Source organism: Urocitellus parryii, chromosome 13 (assembly GCF_045843805.1).
Source record: "Urocitellus parryii isolate mUroPar1 chromosome 13, mUroPar1.hap1, whole genome shotgun sequence".
Lineage (NCBI taxonomy): Eukaryota > Metazoa > Chordata > Mammalia > Rodentia > Sciuridae > Urocitellus > Urocitellus parryii.
The window spans coordinates 66,330,230-66,347,201 of NC_135543.1; the positions used below are offsets into that span (position 1 = coordinate 66,330,230).

A 16,972-nucleotide genomic window follows, 5' to 3' on the forward strand; every position below is an offset into this window, starting at 1 on the left:
ACACCGAGTCTGGGTGACAGCTCCGACTGAAACTCTTCCTAGCAGTCTCTACCCCAACCTCGCCACCCCAGCCTTCTTCCTCCCGGAAGACCAAAAAAAGAGAAAGTAGAGCTCAGATTCGGGAGCCCTATCACTTCCCAAGCCCAAGCCCAGAGCTCACCACGCCGTCTCCTAGAGCCAGCGCCGCGCATCTGCCCACTTCTAATCACATGGCCCACCAAGTGCAATTCCTCTTCCTTCCTACTCGATTTCCAACTTCGTCTCCTAAGGTTCCGTTTCCGCACTTAGTTCCGGAGCACTCTTTATTTTGTTTCCCGTCGTTCAGGCGGCTGTGATGCATCCACCACCCTCCCCCCAACTTCCGCAAAAAAAAAAAAAAAAAAAAAAACCCGTTGCAAAATTCCCTAATTTCTAAAGAGCCGACTTGATCAGTGACTCCCGCATTGAGCAGGCCAGAGTGAGGGAGCGGAAGAAAATGAACGAGCGCCCCCTTTCACCAGGTCCCGGAACCGCCTCTCCAGTAACCTAGACGTCCGGGTTGTTCCAAGGCTGCTGGCGGGGGTGGGCAGCCGGACGCTTGGCGGATTGGAAGGAACCAACTCGCAAGAGTCGGGACTGTTTAAAGACAGCCGTGGGGAGGTGGGGAGGGTCCTCAAGACCTGGAGTCTCGTCTGAGCGCGGGGGTGGACTCTCCGGTCCGCGCGGTTACGCGTCACCCTGCCGCCTCCCCTACCCCGCGAGCTCCGCAGTGGTACGTGCCGGTAGCGCGCGCCGCTTGAAGCTCGGGGCGAGGCGGCCGGGACCTGGCTTGGCAGTTCTGTGCGCCATGGACGCCCAGCGCGCTGAGGTGCGCGCCTTGGAGGCGGAGATTGCGGCGCTGCAGCGAGCGTGCAGCGAGCTGCCTGCGCCCTGGGAAGGGACGGCCAGAGACCGGTACGTGGCTCCTGTCCTCTCCCTGGGACTCCCGGGCACTGCCTCAAGGCGAGGCAGAGGACTGCACAGAGCGCTCCGGGCCGCGGTTCCCCGGAGGCCCTGACCTGCGGGTTGTAGCTTGGGACACCCCCAAACGTAGACTGGAACCGTCGCCGATTTTGTCATGACGGTGGCCTAGCGTCTGGAGTACCGCTTACGGGGTTCTCTCTGTGATACGCGCCTTTCAGCGCGTCCACTGATAGTGGTGAGAAAGTCGTTTCTTGCAAGGTCCCAAGTCTTGTTTATTTCTTTTAACTAGAAAATCTTGCCTTCGGCAGGCAGCAGTTTCAAAGTGGGATTTACTTACTTTGTTTTCGGGACATTTGTTTGTATAGGTCACCTAGCCACGGGGATACCTTTTTTTAATTATTATGAAAATGACATAAAATTTTCTTTGAAGCACGGTTTAGGTGAAAAGCTGATACAAGGAAAAGTAGCTAATATCGACTGTAGGGAGAATCTGACAGCCCTCTGACGTAGATGCTATCCTTAACTCAGTTTTAAAGTTAGAGAACCTGAGAATCAGAACTAGCTTGCCAAAGGTCCTAGACAAAGGAGGTGTTAGAACTGAATTGGACCCTAAAATACTAGGAGTCTTCTTGATTGAAGAGGAGAAAAGATCTCTAACAATTATCGGTTATGTATCATCTCATTACTTGAAATCAAACTATCTTCGTTTTTAAAAACAAGACTAATTTGGTATAGGTGCAGAGAGAGGGGTTCCCCCCCTCCCCCTGATCTAAATGGACAAAAGTGCTAGAAAATGTGAAGGAGGATGAGGGGGTCTAAAGAAAATGTTTGGGTTGGGGATGTAGCTTAATGGTAGAATGCTTGCTTAGCATGCAGTGAGGTCCTCAGTTCCATTCTTAGAGCTGGGGGAAGTTTGCATGATGTTCTATGCAGTCATAAAAGTAGAGAAAGCTGTTGCTGGTAAAAGGGAGAAAGAAGCCGGGTGCAGTGGCCCAAGCCTGTAATCCCAGCGGCGTCGGAGGCTGAGGCAGGAGGATTGCGAGTTCAAAGCCAGCCTCAGCAAAAGTGAGGTGCTAAGCAATTTAGTGAGTCCCTGTCTCTACAAAATAGGGCTAGGGATATGGCTCAGTAGTCAAGTGCCCCTAATCCCTGGTACCAAAAAAAAACAAACAAAAATGAAGGAAACAGGTGAACAGGGTATGTATATGCTTCTCACAAGAGTAAATGAAATGTCCTTGCTACTCCAGGTGTAAACCATAGATTGGAAGCATTAGAATCACCTGGGAGTTTGAGAACTACCTACTAAATCATAACCTACATTTTAATGAGACATCCTCCTCTTACCTCCCCAATAAGCAAACTCTTTAAAGTTTGAGAAATACTGTATCGTATTATGGGGAGGATGATTTCTCCACTGACCACAAGATGTCATTATTAGTCCAGAATACCATAGTAGATTATTTGTTATGTGGGACTCCTCATTGATCACACTGGAAAAGTCACAAGAGTTCCAGACTCTAGAAGACATTAAATGTCAATCCAAGGTATTTAGGTTTAATGGGAAATTTTTTTCTCAACTATGGTGGAGATGGAAGATTGGGACATGTGTGAAAGCTACTTTTTAAGTGATTTTAAATGGTTGGATGGGTTGGTGGTAGAAAAGTTGGAGCTAAATTATTCAGTTATAGCATACTGCGGTGATGCAGCCACATCAATGTTTATAGCAGCTCAACTCAAAAGCCAAGCTATGGAAATAACCTATCTGTCCTAAAGCAGATGAATGGATAAAGAAAATATGGTATAATATACACAATGGAATATTACTCAAACATAAAGAAGAATGAAATAATGCATTTGCTGGTAAATGGGTGGAACTGGAGAATATTATACTAAGTGAAAATAAGCCAATCCCCCAAAACCAAAGGCCAAGTGTTCTCACTGATTGGTGGATGCTAACCCAAAACAAGGGAAATTGGGGTGTGGAATAATAGATATCCATTGGATTAGAAAAAAGGGAAATGAGGGGCTGGGGATGTGGCTCAAGCAGTAGCGCGCTCGCCCGGCATGTGCGAGGCGCTGGGTTCGATCCTCAGCACCACATACAAATAAAATAAAGATGTTGTGTCCACCAAAATCTAAAAAAAAAAAAATATTAAAAAATTTCCTCTCTCTCTCTCTCTCTCTCTCTCTCAAACAAAAACAACAACAACAAAAAAGGGAAATGAAGGAATGGGAGGGGGAAGGGAATAGGAAAGACAGTAGAATTAATTGGACATAACTTTCCTAGCCTTGTTTTTGAATACATGACCAGGGTAAATCATGTACAGAGTGGGATCCTAAATAGAATATTAACTCTATGTATAATTTGCCAAAATACATTCTACTGTCATGTATAACTAAAAAGAACAAATAAAATAAATTATTCAGTTATATCCATATATCCACATTCTGGAGCCAAATTGCCTGCCTTCAAATTCTGGCTATTAATGGCTGCATGATCTTGATTGGAACCCCTTCCTTGTTAAAACGGTACTCAAGTTTTCACCTTGTTGTGAAGACTGAATTAACATATTTAATAATAACTAACACTAATTAGTAGATCATTGACTTTTAAGCTAAAATCAAGTATAGATTTGGTTTAAGAGGGGTTTCTTGTGAACCTCTAGTGTTGACAAAAGCATTTTATGCTAATAAGAAATTTGCAAATAATAAAACTACAGAACCAATAAAATTCAAGCTAAAAAAAATTCAGCTGGGAGTGGTGGCACATGGATGTAATTCCAGTGGCTAGGGAGGCTGAGGCAGGAGGATCCTGAGTTCAGAGCCAGCCTCAGCAAAAGTGAGGTGCTAAGCAACTAAGTGAGACCCTGTCTCTAAATAAAATACAAAATAGGGATGGGGATATGGCTCAGTGGTTGAGTGTCCTGAGTTCAATCCCTGCTACCCTCCAAAAAAAGAACATAATTCAAACTAATATTATTAGTTGAAATAAACCAATGATACTTTGCTTATATAACTAGTTTCTATCAATGAGAATACACAGCTCCTCTTTTGTGTATATGATAAGAAATATATACAAATACACATATATCATACAATTTACTATTTTAATCATTTTAAGCATATTGGTCAGTAGCATTAAACATGTTCATATTGTTTTGCAACATTACCACTGTCAATCTTTAGAACTTTTTCATCATTCCAGTCTGTCACTCTATACCCATTGAATAATTAACTGCTATCTCTCTTTCCCATTGCCAACTGCAAGTTCTTTTTTGAATTCTGTCTATCTATCCTTTAATGTGATTGCTTTGCTCTCTTGAACGTTCTGTGACATTTGGTGTTCACTTAGCAGAAACTCATCATTTATGTTTGAAGATTGCCTCTGTTTTTTTTCATTGTTTTTTTTATATTCAAAGTAAATTTTTTGGTCATCAATCCATGATAGAAAATGTGAAAGAATATGTGATAATCTTTCAGATGTTACAAAATGTACTTATTGATATTTAAAATTAGAAGTAAAACAATATTAAACTTTTTTATAGACCTTATACAAGTCTTTGATCCTCAGTGTGAATAGAGTTAGATTGTTTCCTATAGACATGGTAGAAGGCCATAAAAGCATTGATTAATGTAGTGGAATTGGAAATAGTAAAGGAAGAAGAGGTTGGAGAGGGAGCAGAAAGGATGACACTATATCCACAGATAAGGCCAATGAAACATAAACTTCTAAAATATGGAGCCTTATGCATCAGGGGGAATTTGGAAGAAAAGCTTATTCAAGGGGGGAAAATGTGGAATAAGTAAGTAGGTCTACATTGCAGGAAGAAAAGATCTATGGCAAAGGTGTGTTTTAGGAGTTGCTGGCATAGAGGAGCTGAGGTTAATCATTGAGTGTTTCTCTGGAATGAGAAGAATATATAATATTTAAGAAACTAGGGGTAAGAGTATTAGGGTTTTCCTTTAATGTTGGTAACAAAAAGCAGAGATAGCAGAAGATCCAAGATATAAATGAAAGTCAGGGTAATCATGCCCCAGAATCCAAAAAAGAGATGTTTTGGAATGGCAGAAGTCTATAGTGTAGAATATAGCTGAGTGTTTAGGGGGGAAAAAGGATGAAAAAAAGTATAATCTAATGCAATTATTAACTCATTCTTTTTTTCAAGGAAAATTAAAGTTACATGTTCTCAGAATGTCTGGTTATAGTATTATTTGAAGAGATGATGACATTTCTTCTTTGGAGTCTTTACTCCCCTCTGTATTCTTAGATTTCCTGAGATATCTCTTAGTATAAAATGTTTTGTGATATTTGCTTTTTTTAAAAAAAAAATTAGCTATTTAATTTTGTTTTTATGAGATGTCTTGGGTATTAGTTTTTTAGGTTGGAAATTCCCAGATGAGAACTAACCTTTCAATTTTGCAAAGTACTTCTATTTTTGTTTATTTTAAGGTGTTTCTACTATGTACAAATATCCTAGTATAATTTGGTTATTTTTGTTTTTTGTTGAAACTAGAGATTACAGTATTAATGGCCATATTAGTTTTGATAATGCTTTAGTTTTAATGGGAAGTGATTAAGAGAAACAAAATGGGAATGGTTTAAAGAAAATTGGGGTATTAAATGAACCAATTGTTAGTAGTTGTAATAACTTTCTGATATTTACTTTTTAGAAAATCATTTCAAGAAACATACCAATCAGATACTAAGAAATGTGAATCTTCAAAAGATCTAAAAAGTCAGCTTGGACATTTAAAATCAGAACTTTCATTTCTAAGTACACTTACTGGCTTCAATATAAGAAATTATGCCAAGCAGACAGAGGACCTAACAACAACTGAGATGACAGAAAAAGGTGAGCATTATTTTTAATCTAGAAGTGGTTTTGAAGCTTACCATATATGATTGGTTATCATAATGTTGAAAAATTCTGCAGATTCACTATTTGATAAACCTGTTTATAGTCTTTTGAACATTCCATTGTGCCCAATAGTATTTAAAAGTTGTCTAAGGTAAATATTAAATAATGGAATACAGTCTTTATCATTAAATAACCTTACTAGTTAAGTAAGAGTGATATGTGATTAGGGATTGTTAGAACAGCACTATTAATATATGAACATAATAATTTATTACTGATGTGAAACCTGCCTGATCTATAATGGTTTGCTGCTGTCATTGCCTATGGCCAAATAAATGTTCAGCTCCTGAACCTTTTGCCAGAAAGAAGGTATCTGTTCCTAATGACAGAGTTTTATTGCTGAAGATCTATAGTGTACTAACAGCTAAGAGGAAGCTAATTCAGCCTTGCAACTGAATATCAAGAACTTTAGTTGGAAAAGAATAACATATCCCAAAGCAGAAATCATTTTTGAAAGTGCTTCCTGACTTTTCCACTGAAACAACTTTTAGGGCAGGGAGAAAATCTTGGGCAGCTCACTGAAGGGACTTTCTGAACTACATATAGAAATGGAGTGATTAATTTAGATACTGAATTACTTGAAAAGAAGAGATGGAATACAGGAAGTATAGAGGATGAGGACAGTCAGGTGTAATGATGCATGCCTGTAATCCCAGCTACTCGGGAGGCTGAGGCAGGAGACTCCTGAGTTCAAAGCCAGCCTCAGCAAAAGTGAGGTGCTAAGCAACGCAGTGAGATCCTATCTCTAAATAAAATACAGAGTAGGGCTGGGAATGTGGCTCAGTGTTCGAGTGCCCCTGAATTCTCTCCAATACCTCCCCCACCAAAAAAAAAAAAAAAAAAAAAATGGAGGATGAGGACAGGTCACATGTAAAACTTTCACCAGTATAAAGTCTTGACATAAATTCTTAAGCATGAGTTTTTTTGTTTTGTTTTGTTTTTGAGAGAGAGAATTTTAATATTTATTTTTTTAGTTTTCGGCAGACACAACATCTTTGTTTATATGTGGTGCTGAGGATCGAACCAGGGCCGCACGCATGCCAGGCGAGCGCGCTACTGCTTGAGCCACATCCCCAGCCCACGAGTTGTTGTTTTTTTAAAAAAAATAAGTTTTTTCAGGGAAGCACTCTACCACTGAGCCACAACTCCAGTCCCTAGGCAAGGTTTTAAGAAAGTTGTGGCCTTGCCACGTGCAGCGGCGCACACCTATATTCCCAGCTACTCCGGAGGCTGAAGCTGCAGTCATGTTAAGCTGAATCCATTTAGACAGGAACTAGGTAATGTTAAAAAAAAATGAAAAATATGATTGAAACTTATCTAGGGCTATACCACTATGTTTCTGTCTTTTACTTAACCTTTGGTATAATTGAGAACTACAGTATATAAATTGTCATTAATCCTGTTTTGTAAGGATAATCAGTTTGGTGCACATTGTTCAGATTTTTTAATGCAATTACCAACATATACTTTCATACATCTACTCATATGTATCATAGATAATCACATATATGTGATAGGTATGTGATGAAAATTGTTTTTGTCAAATAAAATATTTGTTTTCTAATTTACAGGTATAAAGAAAGTTCTACAGAGACACAGATTATCAGGAAATTGCCACATGGTTACATTTCAACTTGAATTTCAAATTCTAGAAATTCAGGTAAATTAAGGAGCCTATTGTGATAACAGAGATGTTTCTTTATAACAGAAGCAATTCACACACCCCAGCCTCCAGCAGTGACTGCAATGAGGAGTGGCATTTGTACAATTGTTACTAAGGCAACAGGTGCTTTATCATAGGATAGGTAGCAAAACGCTTCTGGGCTCCTTGTATAAGCCCTGAGGTTGTAAGAGTAGTCATACACCAGCCCCGTATTATCAGTTACCTATTGCTGAGTAACAGATTTTCTCCAATATCTAACATATGGAAACAGCAAAAAAAAAACCAACAAAAAAACAATAACCAAAAAAAAACTACCTTTCTCATCTTCTTTGAGTCAGGAATTTGGGAGCAGCCTAGTTGGATGATCCACAAATTGTGCTGGATTGCTAAGCCAACACAGGGAAGCAGATATGTTTTGCTAAGATTTAGAAAACAATGAAAAAAGAATGGTAGCATAGGCTTCTGGACAGGGTCAGGTAGAACAGGCTCAGACACTTTCAAAGGCTGGCTCTAAGAAAAGCGGGATCCAAGCATGATTTTGAGAACTGTCTGAGGCTCAGCACTGCTTTGGTGGTAGAAAAGATTTTTCAATCAGTTGTTTTCACCAGCTGGGCTCCAGGGAATGTGTACAAAGAGGAAGAATAGAACAAGGAAGGACAGGCAGGTTACCTACCTCATCAGATCAATACACTGGGTATAGTGTAATTGTCACAGTCAAGTCCTTGGGACAAGTGACCTTTACGTACCCACAGTAAGATACCAGGATTCCTCATTCTTGTTGTTAGTGTTCCCAGCCACGAAGAGCCCCAAGTTGTACTGTGTGTTTGTTTGTTTGTTTTATATGATGGGAGTCAGTCAGGGAGTTAGGACCCTGCCTCCTTAGGTGTCAGACAACCATTTCCTTACTAAGTCAAAGGACAGGGTCCAGGTATCTGGGCTTGGAAGTTTTGCTTCTCTTTGCAGTCAGAGTATCCAATTTCTATCATTGGCCTGGACAGGCTGAAGACAGGATGGGGATCTAGGCTCCTCAGTTGATGACAGAGCTTCCATTTGCACTCACCTACTTATCACCCTGCAGTTACTGCCAAGCTGATTAAGAAAATGCAATGTGGCATTCCCAGGGCTTGTTAGGCAGAATGTGACACATAATTCAGCATTTTCTTATATCATGCATGGATGGTGAGTGGCCTTCAGTGGCCTACAGTGTTCCCAATTATCACCAGGGCTTGGGGCTTTCCAGGGTCACCAAGGTGATATCATTGTTTTGCATGACTACAGAGATTATCTGTTGAAGGCTGAAATGGAGCATGAACCCAAATGATTGGCATCGATTGGGTTGTACCACTTGTTAGGACCCCAATCTTTTCCTTTGGGTGACCTGGGGACTCCTGAATGTTTTTGCATTTTTGATGGTTTTATAGTCTGACCCAACTGCATTTTTCCCCCCAGTGCTGGGACTTGAACCTAGGACTTTGCACATGGTAGGCAAAGAACTACTGCTGAAATACATCCCTACCACTTTTAGGGTTTTTGCTTTGTTTATAATTTTGAGACAGGATATCACTGAATTCCCCAGGCTGCCCTAGGACTTGGAGTCCTCCTGCCTCAGCCTCCTAAGTAGCTTATAGGCACGCACTACCATACTCAGCTCAATTGTATCTTCCTTTTTTTGTGGCTAATGAGATTCTGACCTTAGAGTGGCAATACACCAGTTGTTCTCCTGCATGCTGTTATCCATGAATGGGATAGACCCAGAACCTATAGCAGATTGGTGGAGTTATAGACCTGATATCCAGTTCCCTCTCTGATAACTACTATATTCTAATATATATATATTCCACGAGAACAACTCAGGGACATTCTAGCAGCTTTGGGAGTCTTGCAGGCTTTTTCTGATATAGGTGTTCATTTGTTTCACAGTTGCTTCTTGGATTATCTGGAGAGAAGTAAGACTGTGGGCAAAATTAATCTTGTCTTAGGACAATGTGCCCACAAATCCAACTGAAAAGATCAAGACTGTTCTGTAAAGTTGAGGTAAACAAGCTGCTCTGTGAGGTTGTACATTCCCAGATAGGTGGTGGCCAAAGATTAGTTGGCATTCTCATTAATAGGGCTGTGGCCTGAGAGTTGACATAGATTGTAATATTTTAACTTTTTTTTTTTTTTTCTTAGAGAGAATTTTTAATATTTATTTTTTAGTTTTCGGCGGACACAACATCTTTGTTTGTATGTGGTGCTGAGGATCGAACCCGGGCCGCACGCATGCCAGGCGAGCGCGCTACCGCTTGAGCCACATCCCCAGCCCTTAACTTTGTTTATTTTTTATTTATTATTATTATTTTTTGTTTGTTGTTTGGTTTTATTGGTACGGGGGATTGAACCCAAGGACACTCTACAATTGAGCTAAATCCCCAGCCCTTTTTATTTTTTGAGACAAGGCTTTGTTAAATTGCTGAGGGTCTCCCTAAGTTGTTGAGGTTGGCCTTGAAGTTACAATACTCCTGTCTTAAGCTTCCTGAGCTGTTGGGATTACAGGTGTGCACCACTGCACCCTGTTTAATTTCAATTTCTTTAAATTGCTTACTTTTGTTACAATAAGACAATGAAAAGTTAAGACAAGGAAGAAGAATAAATTTTGGGGACAACTAGCAGTTTCTGACCTATATTCTTTAAAGGATACGGGGGTGGGGGGAATCTGAGAGGAAGTGTTGATACTATTTGAAAGAATTTGCTGAATCTATAAAGAAACATGAATTCTTGTTCACATTTAAAGTATGGGGTTTTGGGACTGCTTGATTTTTTTTTTTTTTTTTTTTTTTTTTTTTTTTACTACTAGAAAAAGCATACTCTCCTTGGCCGTATTAAGAGCACTCATTTCTCTCTGAACCTTTTTAATTTTATGATTCTTCTTGAAGATTTGACTGGTAAGATGTTGGAAGCAGTTACAGACAGCTGTGGAATCAGCAGGGCTTTAGGAATCAGTTGTAGGAGTCACCAAGAGTCCTTGTTTAGAAAGGAAAGGAACAAAAGGCTTTTTTGTTTGTTGCTCAGAATGCTAATGTGGTGGTGATGTTTTTGTGTTTGTTGGTTGGTTGGTTGCTTGGTGGTACTGGGAATTGAACCCATCAGTGCTCTCCTACTAAGCTATATCCTTATCTTGGGACAGAGTCTCACTAAGTTGCGTAGGCTGTCCTTGAACTTGTCTCAGCCTTCCAAGAAGCTGGGATTATAGGTGTGTACCACTGTGCCTGACCAAGAACTGTTAAAGTTTTTACTATTTGATGGTAAATGCTACCATATGCTAGGCCTATTCCTATTCCTTTTAGAAATATATCTCTAGTAGAATTGCTCAAAGAAAATGCACATGTAGGGGGCTGGGGCTGGGGCTGGGGCTGGGGCTCAGGCTCAGGCTCAGCAATAGCACACTTGCCTGGCATGTGTGAGGCTCTGGGCTCGATTCTCAGCACCACATATAAATAAATAAATAAAATAAAGGTCTATCAACAAATAAAAAAAATAAAAGAAAATGTACTTGTAATTTCTAATAATATTGTTGATTTGCCTTCTAAAATGATTTTGCCATTTATTGAGCACATTTTTACTGTTAAGACTGACCAAAATAAATAAATAAATAAACCTTGTGTTCTCATTTTTTAAAATCAAATGTTCCACTAGAGGGAGATGTTTAGCTCTCAGAACATTAAAAAGTAAATAATAACTCTCTTTTTCATAATATTATAAATATTTTTCCAGAATAGAAATCTTATTAATATGCAATTCCCATAAAAACCTAAAATCATATATATTGAATATGTTAGAACCAAAAGCAACCTCATAGATTTTCTAGGTCAACCTCCTTACTTTATAGGGAAATCTATGCATAGTATAGATTGTCTGTTGGCAAAGCTATTATTGTCAAAGGTAGTTGGAATATAGAACTCTGTTCCTCAGATTTACTGTCTGGTGTTATCAGGGCTATAATTTTTATGAGGAGTTGGAAGATCATGAGAATTAACATGCCTCCCACAGACCATGTAGCATAATAAGTGAGATGTTTAGGAGTTTGTACAAAAAGTAGCAAATTATGTATGTGTGCATAACTTGTCTCCCTGAAACCCAACAAAATGATTTAAAAAGGGATGTTTTTAAGCAAATAGAATATATTCTCATTATTATAGGCTCTAAAGAAAATCTGTTTCTTGTTATGATATTTGAACCTAAACACTGAAATCTCAATACAGAGTGCTTTTGAGAGGCATGGGTATTTTGCAAAAGTTTGTGAGACCATTTTCTTTAAGATCTCCACCCACAATTCTTAAGTTGTGAAGAAGAATGAGAAATGTGGACTTAAATGGTAGAAAAACAAGTAGAAAAGAACCCAGTAGAAAAAACAAGCTGCTGAGATTCACGTAGGAGGTTTGAGGTTATTATGTTTATAAGGTCCTGGCCCTTGTTTACCAACTGGGGAGAAAACCTGGTTGGCAGTAGTACCACAGGCAGGAAAATGATGGAAAAACAATATTTTGAAGTTAGCTTTCCAGTGGTTGAACAGAGTCTGCAAACTACCAAAGGAGGAAAATAAATAGAAGGCCAGTAATCCCAGACTTTGTGTTGACAGGATGACTTGCTTATCCTAACGGGCAAAAGGCCAAAATCTACCATGCACCCTGCATACTTGAAGTAAGACATGCCTCTGAGATTTTTGTCTTCCTTGCTTTTATTTATTTATTTGGTAACAGCTCTACTGAGATATAATTTCATATCGTATAACTTTAAAGTGTACAATTCAGTAGTGTTTATTACACCAGAGTTGTACAACCACTCCCACAATTAATTTTAGGAAATTTTCATCTGTTTGAAAAGAAGCCCCATATTCTTTAACTACCATCTTTCAATATCCCTGGATTCTTTCAGCCCTAAGCAGTTGCTAATCTGTTTTTTCCTCTATGGATTTCTTTATATTTTAGACATTTCACGTAAATGGTCATGTGTCTGACTTCTTTCATTTAGCATGTTTTCAAGATTCATTCATGTTGTAGCACATGTGAGTACCCTTTTTGGGTTGAATAATATTCCATTGTGTGGATATACCACACTTTATCTATTCCTTCAGTTGATAGAAATGGTTATTTTCATTTTTTGGTTATGAATAACATTGTTATAAACACTCATGTATTTGTGAACATGTTTTTTTGCCTTATATATAAGAGTGAAATTACTACATCAAATGACATTGATGATGTTGAGCATCTTTCAGTGCTTATAGGCCACTTGTATATCATCTTTGGAAAAATGTCTTTGCAGATCCTTTGAATAATTTTTAATTTTTTTAAATGAGTGGTGAGAAAGCCTCAGGAATTTGTTTTGATTAGGTATGATGGTAGATGCCACAGACAGCTGCTCCCAGCGATTCCCACTATACACTCAAGCAGATGAAAAACTATATGAAGATTAGATATCATCAATATCCATTCTCTGACAGCTCAGAATATTAAGGAGACATGTCAGAGTTTCCTAAAATGCACTCTAGTTTTAGGAAATAACAGAAATTTCTAGATTTACTTTCATTAACAACAAATAGGAGCCACAGACATCAAAGTACAAGATGATATGGTGTTCTTTCATTGTCCTATTGGACAAAGCAACCTAAAATCTAAAATCAGGGCAAAATAATGCCAGGAAAAGAAAGGAAATTAATAAGAAAATGGAAACATTTACTTGAGTTTGCGTATCAAAATAACAGTTTGTGTAATAGTCTTCATCATTAGGTATAGAATTGTTTCTGGCTTTTTGTAGCATTATTAGGAATATCTTTGTTCATAAATCTGTTTTCATTTCTTATTACCATAGTATAGACTCTTAGAATTCAAATTAAGAGAAAATGAATATTTCAGATTATTCATTGTCAAAATGATTTCTAGAAGGGTTATACCAATTTATATTCCCGCTGCCAACTTTGAGTGTATATTTACCAGCAGTAATATTTTTTAGTCTTTGCTGATTTGTTAAAATGTTTGTTTTTAATTTACATTTATCTTACTGTTGAGGTAAAACACTTTTTTATAGGTTAATTTTTTTTTCACCGCTGAACTTTTAGTTCATGTCCTATGCCTTTTTCTTTTCAGTTTTGTCTCTTTGTCATATTTGTTTTTTAAAGATAGTGAGAGAGGGAGAGAGAGAGAGAGAGAATTTTAATATTTATTTTTTAGTTATCGGCAGATACAACATCTTTGTTTGTATGTGGTGCTGAGGATCGAACCCGGGCGGCACGCATGCCAGGCGAGCGTGCTACTGCTTGAGCCACATCCCCAGCCCTCTCTTTGTCATATTTATTGTGAATATTTTCCTCAGTTTAATACTTCTTTTTTATTTTATTTTTACTTAGATACTGGGTTTTTATGTAATCCTATTTGCTTTTTTCCCTCCCTATTGTTTGCTTAGGAAGTTTTTCCTGACTCAGTAATTTGTTAAATGTTCACATTTCCTCCCAGTATTTTGTGATTTTAATGTTGAATTTAAGGAAATAATTCATTTGGAGTTCATTTTAGTTTTTGGTATGGAGTGGGATCTGATCTTATTGTTTCAATGAATAACCAGTACTTTGATTATCGTTTTTTCATTATGCTTTCCTATTATTTGAAGATACTTCATTTTGCCTAACTTAAAAGTATTTTAATCTTAATAAGAAAATGGATAAATGATGTATAAATTTTCTTTTTTTTAAATTTTAGGCTAAGGAGAATTTATCTTCTGTCATTACTGAGCTCAACATAATAATGGAACCCACAGAATATTTAGAATTAAGTGAATTTGTATCTAGGTAAGCTATTTTACGGACTTATTTTATGAGCTATTTTTACTCTGCAGTTTTAAACTTAGACTTTTCTTAGTAAATGTATCTTCTCCAAAGCATAACACCATTACTAGGGCATATACTCAAACACTTATTACCGCTATGAATCTCTATTTATTGTATGTTCACTATGCTGGGCATTAATATTAAAATATGGACAAAAATAGACATAATTCTTGATCTTCATGGAATTTGCAACCATAAGATGTTCTATATTAACTAAATAATTGTAGAAATAAATGTGAAATTATGGCTATGTGGCATGCTAGAAAGAGAGCTGCATAGACTGTTGAAGTACATTAGGACTTTGACTTGTCAGGGAAAACGTGGAATGATTTCCCGAAGCTTGAGTTGACATCTGAAAAATGAATGGGCCTTAACTAACCAAGAGGTCCTAGACAGACGGGTAGAAGGAAAACCAGGAATGTGTTGTGTCATGTAGAGCTCACATGACCTTTTTTCCAGAACATGCTTCAAAAGTAGCATCTGCTCTTGTACAAATTATAAAAGGAAGAATACTAGAATATCTGTCACCCTGTAGTAATGGGTATGTTGTGGTTACTTAATAAATATTTGACTTCAGACTTTTGGGTAATTCTTCTAAACTGTGATCTCCCTTTGTGGAGTGTGACTGGTATTTTAGAAAAAGTGCTGAACACAGGTCAGAAGACCTGGACTTTAGTCCAGACTTTGTATATGATATTTTATAAGTTGCTTCTCCTTGTTGGAGTTTGTTTCTTCTTTGTCACCCTGTTATGCAGTTTAATTATTTATTTTTTTGTGTGTCATCATACATGTACTTAGAGTAATAATATCCATCTCATTCCACCATCTTTTTTCCCGCATGCCCCCTCCCTTCAAATAGTGTATTTTTGTTTGTTTGTTTTTTGTGGTACTAGGGATTGAGTCTAGGGATGCTGTGGCAATGAGCTGAACCCTCAGTCCTTTTTATATTTTGAGACAGAGTCTTGCTAGGTGTCCCAGGCTGGCCTTGAATTTGTAATCATCCTGCCTCAGTTTCTTCAGTTGTTGGGATTACAGGTGTTAATTACTTTTTTTATTTTTTAAAATTAGAGCATGGTAGCTATACATAGTAGTTGGGTTCATCTTAACAAATTTGTGCATTCATGGAATTCAATTTTAGTTAATGTTCCCCCACCACTCCTTCCCTCATCTCCTTTCTCTACAGATCTTCCTTTCACTCAATTTAGAAAAAAATTTTTTTTTTAATTTGTCAATGGACTTTATTTTGTTTATTTATATGTGGTGCTGAGAATCAAGTCCAGTGCCTTACACATGCTAGGCAAGCACTCTACCACTGAGCCACAATTCCAGCCCATCACTCAATTGTTTTTAAATACTGTATTTTTAAAGATGAATTTACTTTTAGTTTTCCATTATAGACTTGTAGTTTTCAGACAAAAGATCAATATCTTTATTTTTTTTTGGAAAATTCTTAGTCATTATTTCATTAACTCTTGCCTCTACCCTGATTATCCCTTATCACAATCTGCCTTCACATCAAACACTAAGCATTGCTTGTATAAAACAACAGTATGAGCCAGCTGTGGTAGCACCTGGCCTGTAATCCCAACTATTTTGTTAAGGCAGGTAGATCACAAGTGTGAGGCCAGCATGGACAACTTAGTGAGACCCTTATTGAAATAAAAAATAAAAAGAGCTGCAAATGTAGCTCAGTGGTAGAGCACTTGCCTTATTTGCATTATGTGTTTGGAGATTGCCTTCAAATCTTTCCCTTAATTTTGCTTTTCCACAGTTTGTGTTGTCTAGAACGTTTTTTGTTTAAAGAGTCTGGACTATGTGTCTTCAAATGTTAGTTTTGCGGTCTTTATTCTTCTGCAACTCTTAATTATATATATGCTAGAATATTTGATATATTGTCTCACAGTGTTTGGATGCTGTGTTCTATTTCTTTTTCTCTTTGTGTTTCAGTTTGGGTAATCTGTTTTTTTTGAAATGAGGTTCACTGTGTTGGGCTCTGCTCCAACTCATGATCCTCTAGCCTCAGCCTTCTGAGCAGCTGGGTTTATAGACATGTGCCATGGTGCCCCAGTTTAGATAACCTCTGTGAGCATACCTGCAAGTTAAAAGGTTCTTTTCTCCATAAAGTACAGTACATCCTGTCAGTCCCTTGAAGGAATTCTTTATCTCTTGCAATTTTTTTTTTGCTTATGTTTTCATTTGATTCTTAATTTTATTTCTTTCTCTTTGTTGAAATTCTCCATTTGTACCGGGTGTGGTGGTGTACGCCTGTAATCTCAGCAGCTCTTGAGGCTGAGGCCAGTGGATAGCAAATTCAAAGCCAGCCTCAGCAATTTAATGCGGCCTCAAGCAACTTAGTAAGAACCTGTCTCAAAATTAAAAAAAAGGCTGAGGATGTGGCCTAGTAGTTAAGCATCCTGGGTTCAATTTAAAGTTCCCCCTCCCCCCCAAAAAATCTGTTTGTGTATGATATCTACGTTTTCCATTAGATCCTTTAACATATGAATCATAGTTATTTTTAAGTCCCTGTCTAACAATACCAGCCTTTGAGTCATCTTTGAGTCTGGTTTTGCTGATTAGTTTACAATGGGT

General features: G+C 38.0%; 1 protein-coding gene across 1 annotated transcript in view; it reads left to right on the forward strand.

Annotated features, from left to right (window-relative positions):
* The first annotated feature begins 826 nt into the window (after positions 1-826).
* The window catches only part of Cenpp (centromere protein P), a 219,901-nt gene continuing 203,755 nt past the window's right edge, over positions 827-16,972 (forward strand). Inside the window, exons 1-4 of the mRNA XM_026406944.2 lie at positions 827-933; positions 5,614-5,795; positions 7,433-7,521; positions 14,256-14,344. Of these exons, the coding sequence (XP_026262729.1) occupies positions 827-933; positions 5,614-5,795; positions 7,433-7,521; positions 14,256-14,344 (467 nt within the window). The remainder of the gene's footprint in view (positions 934-5,613; positions 5,796-7,432; positions 7,522-14,255; positions 14,345-16,972) is intronic.